The following is a 12,907-nucleotide window of genomic DNA, read 5'->3' on the forward strand; positions in this document are numbered from 1 at the left end:
CCTCACTGAGGTAAAGGGAACAACCATTTATCCAAGATTATATCGGCGATAACTTTGATGCTTCCGGCCAAGAGAAAAAATAATTATCTGCTGAGTTCCGAGCAAAAAAAAAACTAGTGGACAGGTTCTATCAGATCACTGTCTCTTGCTTCTCCTTAGTGACTCCCCTCCCAATCATAAGTCTTATGCACCTCCTTTTAACGCCAAATGTTTCCCAAGTACCCTTATTGTTTGATATACATTTATACATATTAGTGGGATAAAATTACAGACACCCTGTTATGTTTAAAAAAAATGTAAAACAAATGAAATGTAAAACAAATTCCGCTGGGGGTATATGTGGCATAGTTTCAGAAACCTTGACCTACGTTATATTAAAGATGAACGATTGGTTACCAGCCAATCATTGTCCCTCATCCCTCAATACTTTCCTTTTAAGTGTATCAATTTCTACTGACTTTCCAGGGAAACTGCCAGTATAACAGCCCGACTCCCTCACTCATTTCCTTTATGTTGCAGTCTTAGATTTATGAAGTAACATAATGTGATATGACAGATATAAAGGGTGAGTAGAGATAGTAGCCAGCGACGCATGACAACCACTTTATTTATTTAGTGTTTCATTGTTTTTTAATTAAAGCCGATTCCTATATTCAAACCATCTACCAGTCCTGTAGTGATTTGTGGGTTTAAGGAGGAGTGAAATGTATGACTCTCAGCTGTTCTACAAAGGGGGGCTAGGTTCCTCCTAACGAAAGCAATTACAGAGGACGTTTCGCAAAATAAACCCTCTGCTTTGATTTGTGAACAGTGATATAAATGGGGGCCTGCAAGGGGCCAGTCAGCCCCTCATGGCAAAAAGGTGGCAGAAAGTAAACATAGAGTAATATCAACGGTGCAAGTAAAGTCAACTCGCTCTGTGTAGTGTTGGTATTGTAGAAACTCATGCAGGTCCTACACTTATGATTGGCCAGCACACCTCAACCCCAAGCGCTTTTCTTAACGGTTAATCCAGTCGCTGAACGATTGGAAATTCACCTCCTCTCCACAGATTAATTTTATGTGTGAGAGAAATATCAGTTGAAATAATAAAACCCCTAGAACTTTATGAAGTCTTCACCTATAGCAGCATCCTTACAAAGGAACGCAATGTGTTCCAGAGTACTTGGCTGCAAACAAGTCTTAACTCATGGTTGTAGGGACTTATAAAGTATGGATATTGCTAAATTGGTTGGACAGGACATGGAAGGGTGCATATTTTGACTATATAATTAAAAAACAGGCTGAAGCCAGAAAGGCAGGTGGAAGGCAAGATCCAGTGATATGGCTGAGAACAATAGCAAGTCTGGTAAGCAGGCTGAGAACAATAGCTAGTCTGGTAAGCAGGCTGAAGACATTAGCTAGTCTGGTCAGCAGGCTGAGGACAATAGCTAGTCTGGTAAGTAGGCTGAGGACAATAGCTAGTCTGGTAAGTAGGCTGAGGACAATAGCTAGTCTGGTAAGCAGGGTGAGGACAATAGCTAGTCTGGTAAGTAGGCTGAGGACAATAGCTAGTCTGGTAAGCAGGCTGAGGACAATAGCTAGTCTGGTAAGTAGGCTGAGGACATTAGCTAGTCTGGTAAGCAGGCTGAGGACAATAGCTAATCTGGTAAGTATGGTAAGGTCAATAAGCTATTCTGGTAAGCAGACTGAGGTCAGGATGGACAGAGATCAGTAGCAGGTCCATTAATCAGGCCCAGGTCAGGGCAGGCAGTAGTTAATAGCAAGTTTGGTTAACAGGTAAAGGTCAGGGCGGGCAGAAGACAATAGCAAGTCTGGTTAACAGGTCAAGGTCTGAGGTGGACAGAGGTCAATAGCAGTCCAATACATGGTCTGGGTCCATAACATGTAAATCTGCTCTGGGTACTCCCAAATTCAGCAAGGAACGAAAGATACGTGCGCTAATCAATTCGGGTGTAGGTCTGATCTGCTCTACTACACAAGACACTGCAGGATACACCTATGTGGAATATACATTCGCAAAAAAACGCACAGAAAAAAACCCCAAACCTATTGAATTAATGTTACCTGTTAATAATATAAGCATTAGTGACAAAACAGTTAAAAACAAAAACAAAATATTTTTTATATATACATTTTTTTTTTCACACAAGTAACTTTGAGATGCCCAAAGTTTCATTCGGATGTGGCTGCGTACGCTCGATGTTAGCATGCTCTTACTGTACATTGACTACGGGCGAACGCCCAGTCCCCTCCCTGTTCACTCCCAGAAATCGTAGGTGTAGAAAGTGCACTTTGTGTACTTCGATGCATTGAACGTTGCTGCGTTTAGTTGCATATGGCCCGATTCTGGGCACGCGCAGAGTGATTTTGCGTGTGACACGCACAAAAACGGCAGATGCGTGCCTTGATGAATCGGGACCAATATCTGTATAAATGGTAGGTTCTGATGTCATTGTTTATAATAGGTGAGTTCTGATGCCATCGCTTCATTGTTCATTAGGAACAACTTATGTATTATAAGAAATAAGGCACCTACTATTGTAAATTGTTATAGATATTAGAAGTCACCGTGACCTGTGCTGTAGGCCTTTATAGGGTTATAAAACTTCTCTGAGACTCCTAAAATCTTTAAAACTGACAGTACAGGTACACCATTCCCATATATCATGTGTCTTAAAACAGCAATTTAAAGGTAACAAGCTAAACAGGCCTATAGTGGGCAGCACGTTGGCTAAGTGGTTAGCACTTCTGCCTTACAGCACTGGGGTCGTGAGTTCAATTCCCGCCATGGCCTTATCTGTGAGGAGTTTGTATGTTCTCCCCGTGTTTGCGTGGGTTTCCTCCGGGTGCTCCGGTTTCCTCCCACACTCCAAAAAAAAAACATACTCTGGGTTCTCTGTACAGCGCTGCGGAAGCAGTGGCGCTATATAAATAAATGGTGATGATGATGATAGTGCAAGAAGGTTTTCGTTACTTTGGCAATTTCCTCTAAGCGAGCAGATGACGTTACCCTCTTCAATAGACCACTGTCATCTATCTCATGTATTTCATGTATAACCGTATACACTTCATGTACTATTGCACTTTTTATACAATTATTATGTTGTTCTAAAATCACTAGACTCCGAGGAAATTATAGTTGATTAATTCTCCTGTGCCAAATGTCATAATGAACAGAACATGTTAACTTTATACCCTTATACCAAATACTTTATCAGCCATATTAATCAGAAACAGAAATAGCTTTCAGCCTTTCAAAATACATAAACAAATCTGAAAATGAAAACCAAAACTCGGCTTGAATAAAGCCTGTATATTTGCTTTAGATTATCCGATAATGGTCTTTTGGAGAGGATGTGAGACTGATATAAAGTAAATACGGGGTATGTCCAAGAGAAGATTTTTGTAGCAATACAAGGCAAAACAACAAATAGTGTTTGAAGGCTAATTCTTTCAGGTTTGGGTGCAATTAAAGTGCGATCAGCTCAATCTAGCAGGTCTGCTGCAGTCAGGGGAGGCCGTCTTCCCTCCAGCTGGTAGCGTGTTGTCGGCAGACAATGGACAACAAAATGCCTGTGTAGTAAAAGCCTGCCTTGTCAGGAACTAAAAGACCGTCCCTGGACAGTAGCGGAGACTAGGATACTCTCCTCGCTGCACTCACAAGACTCTACTCTACAGCCATCTATCTCTATCTGGCCTCTCACTCCTTTGTCCACTCTCTGACCCAACATTCCACTTAGATGTCCTCACAAAAGTAAACAATATACTTATAGCAAAAGTCACTTCTCTATACTCATCCTCCTAGACCTTTTTATCACTTTCAATGCCATTTATCCCCTTCTGCTCCTGCACATCTTTCACTTCATTGGTCTTCATGATATAGGTTTTTCCTGGTACAATGTCTACCTATTCAATTAGAGTTGTCTATCTCTGTAATTTTCTCCCCTCCACTCTATTATTGGCTCTGTTCTTGGCCCTCTGCTTTACTCACTGTACAACTCGTCTCTCAGTGAACTAATTGGGCCTTTTCGGCCACCCTCTTCCCTAACGACACCCAAATCTAGCTCTGGCCTCTCCCCTTCACTACTATCTTGTGTGACCAACTGTCTCTCTGCTATTTCCACATGGATATCATAATGCCACCGAAAGCTGAACATGTCAAAAGAAGACATGTTTTGCTTATCATCTTCCCTGCTCCCACAATCATCATCTCCTCTCAAATTTCTCTAACCGCCAATAACACTACAATGTCTTCCAAGCCAGCTGCTTTGGTGTCGACTTATTCTGCCTTCTGATTTACTCGTCAAAATTTTGTCAATTCCCCCTACAAAACATTGCTAGAATATGCCCTTTTCTTACCCAAGATTACACTCTCTGATCATCTCCCGCCTTGACTACTGCAACCTCCTCATATCTGGAATTTCCCTCACCCATCTGATCCTGTTTCAATCTGTCCTAAATGCAGTGTTAAGACTGACTTTCCTCTCTTGCTGCTGCTACACCTTACACTGGCTCCGCAGAGCTCCAGAATCAAATTCAAGTTCCTCACCCTCGCCGACCAAGAAATCAACAACACCACCGCTTCATACATCTCAAACCTCATCTTAAAATATTCTCCCTCAGTTCCTCTCAGTTCTGTCTCTGACCTACGCCTCACCCTCTCTCTGATAACCACCTCTCACTTCCGCCTACAACACGACTTCCCACCTATGCATATCTCACAATCTGTGGACTCCAAAAAACATGTTCTAGTTCTCCACCCCACCAGTGCTGATATTTTTTTCCAGTTTTATATACAAATACTTCTAGGTACTAGGTATCCTTTACTTTATGTATTGTGCAGTGAAAACAGTTATAATTCTAGCTGTGTTTTGCCTGCATTAACTGTACATAAATCCAAGTTATATATCTTGGATATCTGCAATATAATTCGGCCATGAAGATGACAATTGCAAATCTATCCATCCATACTAAACATTTGAGGGTAACTACTGCTCCCTGGGCAGAGGACTGTAATAAGAAATTATGATGGAAGCTTCTAATCAGCAAACGCGGAGACTAGAATTTATTTTATTTATTAGTGGTTATTTATATAGCGCCGACATATTGCGCTGCACGTTTACAGAGAGTTGAGGAATGATGGTGGTATTTGCCCATATACTGCTCTATCCACTGACTGAGGAACTGCAATCTCACATGGTTGTAAAGGAGCACTGATTAGCTGGTAATTGTTTACTGTAGAGTGGACATTAAGCACAAATATGTAGTGCATTATAGGGCAGGGAGTAGTTTGCATGGCTGATATTAATCAAGGCTGCACATCTAATCCCTGCCTAGCCTGACACCAGTAGTAGGAGGTCAGGCAGTGCTATTAATGATTCTGGATCTTGTATATGTGTCTGTACAGAAGATTACGCCTTGGCTACCCCTGGATATGCTCACATTCCTTTCTTACATTTCTAAAGTACATTGTTATTAGGAAGCTGCAATACGGACAAGATGATGGTACGATCCAGGGAAAGATTCTGAAATCCATCAGGAGCCAGACTCTTGCATTTATGAGGTTACCAAGCAGATATTCATCAGGAGAACTACGGCTCAGCCTTTACCAAGAATGTTAAAACTGAGCATCTATCTGTTTTCATTGCGTTGACAGAGTGGCAGTGGATCCCAAACTTTTCTCAGTTCGAGGCACCCTTAGGGTCTCCATAATTTTTTTCAAGGCACCCCTAAGCCAAAATAATTACCAAGTAGTAGTCAACCTGCATAAGGAACAACTCAGGCTTAAATATTTTGCACTCCTCCTACAGTCGTAGCTTGATGGACAGGAGACATTCCCACCTGGTCTTTATAGAGTAGTTGCTAGCGCTCTGCTTGATTAGTCTCACTGCAGAGAAACCCTGTCAGCTGTGGAAAAGACACCTTGAAACAACTTCAAATATGTAAGTTAAATCACACTCTATACTATTATTTTGTCACACATATGTCCTCCACCTGTGTATCTTTAAACTAGGTGCACTGTTGTACAAATATGAAACACTGTCTGCAGTCTTGCCCTGCAGACTGTCAGCTGAATATCGAACTACTCTCTTAGAGTCCTGTGGAAAACCACTCCCTTTGTCACAATACATAACAGTAAACCTGTTTTACATTGTTACGTAGACAGTTATTTTAAGCTTACTGAGAACATGTAAATGCTGTTTTTAAGGGTGACACACTCCTGTCTTAATGCCAATCAACACAGGGGGCGACTCAGTTATCCATGAGGTTCCCTATTAGCCTCCTGTTTTAAGTTCTTGCCTGATGTATAGGTAATAATCTTCTCTCGTTTTTGCTCGCACATGATTGGGGTCCGAGCAAAAATTAGCAATTTTATCATAACCGCAATTTGCGCAGAAACATAATGCGAAAACCTATTGAACCTCCCTGCTAATTGGATCTCCCCCAAAGGTAGTGTCAAGGTGATCATCTTCTGCCGAGGTTTAAAGGCTTCCTGTGTATATCTAAATTTAAGTACAGCTGTGACACAATGCAGTATGTATTTTAGCTATTTCAGCTGTCTACACATGAGCAAAATGATAGAATTCACCCTTATGGCAATAACCCAGATTTTGTGTCAACTGTAATGCTTAAAAAAATTCAATACTGTTACAGAATAATCTGCTGTAACTAATAAAGGAATTTATCTTGTGCCCAGAACACAATTTAAATTAAATGTCTGCCTTTGCTTTGGTATTAACTTTTTAGTTCCGTTATTTGTCAATGTGGTTCAGGATTAATTCATTGACACTCACAAGTGTCCCAATTGTACTCTGATAATTAGTATTTACAAAAGGTTATAGCCAGTTTAAGGAGTGAAACATATTGCCTTGTTCCAAACTTGTTGGCCTACATTTCTATCAAAATCAACTCACACATTCCTGTTGCTACACAGCCTCTGTGATAACATATTGTTGTGCTATGTGGATCACTTGACCTCAGGCTATAGATGTGTTTCTGTTTAAATCATATTTTGCTGCTAGCCAATATTTTTTTTTCTTAATCCAATTAGCTCACTGAATGACATTGCCGTTGCTATTACCACTGGAAAAACATTACCCAGAGGCCTTTGCCACAGGAAGTCATTATGCTATTGATTTAGACTCCATTACTGTATCCCTCAGCAACCACATGTCTATTTTCTTTAAACAAGAGTAAATCTGCGTCTTCTTCTTCCCGTTGTGAAATCTTTTCTTGGCGAGAGACACTCAGTAGATGCACATGAATACAATAAGTGTGGTTGTGATTTATGAAAGCAGCCGACTGTGTATATAGCTTGGGGGATAAATTGTAAGTGCAATATCTCACTGGCTGGTATGACTAACCCAGATTTAACACTTGTTTTCCTTTCAAGTTCCTTGCTAGAATATTCAATCCTTGATTGGGGTCTTTAGCATGGGGAAGCCTAGATAACCATGCTATTTCCGCATGGTTTAGGTATTTTTAAGTAGAATGTTCATTTACTAAATCCATACTTGTCAACTCTCCCTGAATGTCAGGGAGACTCCCTGAAATAGGGGTGATCTCCCTCACTCCCTGAAGAGTCTGGCATTCTCCCTGATGCTGAGCCAGTACAGGACGTGGTTGGCTTCGCCATCTGTGGCATGATGACACAGTTCAGAAATTGTGTCCTATGTCCATGTATTGATGCCTATGGAGGTGGCCATTTTCATGGAGACCAAGATTTAATCAAAGACTGACAGGTAAGACAATATGACTTTAGTAATGGAGACAGAAATATAAAAGAAACTTCAGTCTCTAGAGATTCATTAGCTGCTATTCTTTAATGCATAGTTGCCTACTCTCCCGGAATGTCCGGGAGACTCCCTAATTTCTGCCGGGCTCCAGCAGAGAGGCCAAACTCTCAGTTCTCGCCTCTGCAAAAGATAAGTGGTGGGGGAGGGTCTTAATTTCGCAAATATTGCATCATATTAGCCCCGCCCCTGATGTAATTGGCCAAAATTGTGACAATAGTTTAGGGGGTGGTGCCAAAATGATGCGATTCGTCAAGCCCCGCCCAACACGTCAACCTCCCCCGGGATCTCCCTGAAGTCAACGAGGAAAAGTTCGCAAGTATGACTAAATCCCTAACACAGGAGATCTTGGAGAAATCTCCTGGCATTAGGCAAATTACCGCATTAACCGTAGTTCCCATAATACTCAATGGGGACTGCGGTCTGGGCAAAAAAGCTTAGCTTTTCAGAACTCTATAGCCAACGCCTCCGAAGATGGCGTTAGCTATTGAATCCTATGGGGAATGAAATGCGGTAGAGGGATTTTCGGATCCCTCACTGCAGCTTACCTGCTCTCTCCCCATCGGCTACTATCGCAAAATGTCTCTAAGCCACTTTGCGATAGTGGCTGGAGGTGAGAGCCAGACAACGGGAATTTAAGATAAGTGACATCATCCCTGGGGCAGTCTCCTATCAGACGTGCTGTCCCGGGATGATTTTTTTTAATAAATGCTTATGACAAGTTATCCGTCATCGCAGTGATAACAGATGATTTGTCGTAAGCATTTATTAAAAAAATCTTAACTGGGCAAAAGCCAGTTAATCAATAAATGGGCCCCACACGTGATGGATCTTGTCATTGAGGAACTATAAGTTACAGCATGCCCAGTCATGTGTGTGTGCTTGGAGGGGGGTATGTGGTTATTGGGTTGTGTCAAGCCCCCTGCTCTGGGCTACATAACGTTTTATTATGCCACCCTTATTGGTAAACCTAGATCAACACAATTTTTAATGCATTGTAACTACACTGTCCACCTTCAGTATCTGGACAACATATATCACAGTTTAGTAAGAGGCGTATTACAGGTTGGCTTCCTAAGCGGCCACCGCTCATTGTTGAAAAACACTGGTCACCGCTCAACACTGCCAACACCAACCTTCCTGCCCATTGTTGATGGTACACCTCTGTTTAGTACCCCAGAGTTCATAAAAGATGACTAGTGGCAATGATTATTTCTGCTTGTTATTAGGATCACAGTTGAATGAATGCAATCCTGCTCAGCGCACTAAAAATGCAGGAAAAGCGCTTCAAAAATCACATTTTTGTGCAGTGTTCACACATTTTTGGCGCACCGAGCAGGACCCGATTCATTGAACTGATGAGATGTGACATGATCTCACAGAATGTCATATAAACTGAAGAATGTTTCCACTAAACAGAGTTTTTCTGACAATCAAGGTTTGCAACGAGTGCAGCAGATGTTGGTCCTGTCTGTCATTGGCTGTACATACCTATCTCCAGGCCTTAATTTCAGCAACATGTACTGCGTTATTATTAGCTGTCAAATTCTGCCTTCTAGGAGTAAAACAACAACTTGTGATTCACCTGTCACATGGCAGAAGATTTACTATGACAGTGTATAATCCTGTAACCTCATCATTGTGGTCAACATACTTCTGTGGTATTAATGAAATATTCCCCGGTAGTTGTATAGTAATCATAATATTCTTTAACTTAGCAGAGGTAGCTGTGAAAATTAGCAGGAAGGGCTCAATTTTAAACGGAATCCTTTCAAAGCAAATCTGAAGCATTTCAAAATTACACAGGCTTTTGACGTAGTTTTTTAAGGGTTGCATATCCAGTTCAAAAGATTACTTGCAAATCATTACAGTAGGTGCTGACCACCTGGTTTGATGCACCTAAATGTTCCCATGGTCTCCAGAGTTTAAGGAATCAAATAAAACACCTATGGCCCGATTCATTAAGGAACTTAAATTAAGAAACTTCTTATTTCAGTCTCTTGGACAAAACCATGTTACAATGCAAGGGGTGCAAATTAGTATTCTGTTTTGCACATAAGTTAAATACTGACTGTTTTTTCATGTAACACTCAAATATCAACTTTAAATTTCAGTGTACAAATAAGCTATCAAGTATTTGTGTGCTACATGAAAAAACAGTCAGTATTTAACTTATGTGCAAGACAGAAAACTAATTTTCACCCCTTGCATTGTAACATGGTTTTGTCCAGGAGACTTAAATAAGACATTTCTTAATTTAAGTTCCTTAATTAATCAGGCCCCTAATGCAGATTCTCCAACACACCTGACAACTCGGATGCCAAATGATTTAATCTGTTTGCAACACCCTTATATATGAAGCCCCAATCCTAAATTATTAGTACGTTTTGAAAACCAAAGTCAATTACAGCTGATTTGTTTCCTTTACAGTTAAAATCTATTTCACACATATCCCTTATATTATTACTATATATCTTTAAGTTATTTTATGCGCTTTTTCCAGTTTCCAGTTGCCCATACATTCTTGTGATACACTCAGCCTGATGTCATGTCACACAAATGTGTGTGTGACGACTGTTTGTGAATCTGTGAGCGCATGGAAAATAAATGTACATTCTGAGGGCAGTTCTATAGAAGCGACTGGATGCTGATTTTTTTTTTATTCCTCTCAAGTACTGAAAGTGTAACAGAAATTTCACTTGTTTTATTAAACAATGTTTTAATGGAGAGCATGATTTAAGTGCCTGTTTCTCCCACGTGTTTGACTCTATGTGGTTATGAATTCAAAGGTACTATGTTGTTGTTGGATTATTTGTTTACAATATATGGATAATTTTCCACTTCTAATGACATAGAAAGTACAGATACACGTCTCTAGCCTTCGACGCACCTGCCAACGTTCCAAATGGCCAAGTAGGGACACTTAACCCTTTCACTGCCAATGCCATATGACGCTCTATCCTGTCCCACACTTAGGAGACTCATGAAGTAGAATCTATGGGAGCAATTTAATTAAGTGCGAGGTATTGTAGGAGCCTGGTGCCATTTGAGGCTGCGCCTATTTCTGGGTGTTGCGGAACCTAAACCATTGCTGATTTTTGCTCGCACCACTATGTCTGTGGGCTCTTATCATGCGCGGTTTCAACGGAACTTCGCCTGGAATTGAATTCCCCCTTGTGACTCTTACAGGGGGGGAATTGTTTTAAGTGTGGAACTTGTGTATATTGGGAGGTACCTGGCTCACATAAAATTAGTTAAACACATGGGGAAAACATCTTCTATATAAATTGTTCCATAGGCTAAATTAAAGGGTATATTCTGTGGGTTATGCGATTTATGGCAGCCAAGGGTAGAATCACGGCAAACAGCATTTTACTTCAATGAAAAGATATTTAATTCTCAATAGTACCAAAAAAAAGCCAGAGCTGTCCCCAACAAAAATAATAAACCAGTTATTTCTGATAAAACTAATACAGTGAAGACAAATTGTACGGCCACTGGATGGCATGTGCCCATTTCATCCTGACCGATGGCAACCCCTGGCATGGAACCCCCTACAGTTATCGTAGCTGCGACAAGGGGGCTTGTTGGCTAAAAATGTAGTTTTATGTATAGTTAATCTTTAAGTTTAATATACATCAAGTTTAATTGCATTCGCATACCAAGGCAACCTTACATTCCTCTGTATAATTTAGCATAACAATATTTATACAACAGAACACTCCAAACATATCTAAAATGGATCATATGACATTGAATTTTAGATCCAAAGAGGCCTATTTCAGACACAAAAGGGTAACGGTACCATACTTTAGGCAAATCCTTAATTTTCTTGCTTTAGAAACATGACATATTATTATTTTAGCCGTATTGAACAGCACAATCAATAAAACAAACACATTATTAATTCCAAGCTGAAACATGGTGACAAATCTGCCCCCTAGATGTAATTTGGGTCCAAGCCAAAAAGAAACGGTGAAGAAGGTCTGTGTTGGACAATTGGTCTATATGAGGCCACCGATGATGACCGCTGTAAGTCAGGAAAACATACACTTACCAAAATCACTGGCGCAATATTGTACCCTCATGGTCTCAGATTTTTGTTCAATTTCACACTGAGTGCAGATCTTGGTTACTGTAAGAAAGAACAAAAAAACAGTATTAATGTACAAATAGTGAAAGCTTCGTGTTTATAACGTCTGTCCTACAACGGCTGCGTCCTGTTCCACAAATGCCAGATCTTTGCTGCAGGTTTCTGGTGTATGAAAAATGTTGGCAGGAATATCTGGGCTGACTGCTTAATATATTAGCTGTCATTTACTCCTAATACATGGCCCAAACTGCAGTGCGCACTCCTCACACGGCTATTGTATATCAATTTACTTAATGTGTTCATGGGAGACAAGAGTTGTGCCAAGTTAAAGGGCGCCTAACGCGCTTTTAAGTGCCCAACTTTCAGAATAAATTCATCTGAAAATCATTTTCTAAAACTTTCTCCCAATCAATGGCAGTTCTGGTGGTCTGCGTATAAAGCACTTATTGTTTCGTGCATACTGCAGTTCTGTTTAGTTGCAGGATAGAACATAATTATTTTAGCAATACGAGAAAATATGATGACAATGTCGGGTGAGTGAAAAGCAAGAAACCATCTTTATACCGTATTATTATCGGACCAGGAATAAAACACACACACATGAAGCTGTGATTATGATATGTTATGTGTTTTAAAGTGATGTTTTTGGTTCCCAGCAAATTGTAAGATTACTCATGAATACTGGGTATTATACCATGGCTGCCTCCACTGTGTCTAGGATATACTTTTCTGAGCTCCTGGAACGTCCGGGAGACTCACGACTATCAGGCAATAATCACTGCCTAGCAGCCTACCCTCCTGGATCCCGCACCTCAACTTTGTAAAGAGCGCGTGGCCTTGATGATTTGTGTCATCAGGCCTTCCTGGGACCCCAAGATACGATTTGCATCATCATGACCCCAGTCCCTTCTGCGCGATTACGGGTCCATGGTGATACCAATCACGTCATCACGCTCATAGGCAAACCGAGGGGGGTTTCCTAGTGCCTGGAAACCCCCATCCAAGACTGGGGCACTGT

At 40.8% G+C, this 12,907-nt stretch overlaps 2 protein-coding genes across 2 annotated transcripts in view; one reads left to right on the forward strand and one right to left on the reverse strand.

Moving 5' to 3' along the window:
• GOLGA7B (golgin A7 family member B) overlaps nucleotides 1-12,907 on the forward strand; it is a 245,674-nt gene that overhangs the window by 33,431 nt on the left and 199,336 nt on the right. The window lies entirely within an intron of this gene.
• The window catches only part of SFRP5 (secreted frizzled related protein 5), an 89,176-nt gene that overhangs the window by 27,492 nt on the left and 48,777 nt on the right, over nucleotides 1-12,907 (reverse strand). Inside the window, exon 2 of the mRNA XM_075215937.1 lies at nucleotides 11,854-11,931. Within this exon, the coding sequence (XP_075072038.1) occupies nucleotides 11,854-11,931 (78 nt within the window). The remainder of the gene's footprint in view (nucleotides 1-11,853; nucleotides 11,932-12,907) is intronic.

This window comes from Mixophyes fleayi, chromosome 6 (genome assembly GCF_038048845.1).
Source record: "Mixophyes fleayi isolate aMixFle1 chromosome 6, aMixFle1.hap1, whole genome shotgun sequence".
Lineage (NCBI taxonomy): Eukaryota > Metazoa > Chordata > Amphibia > Anura > Limnodynastidae > Mixophyes > Mixophyes fleayi.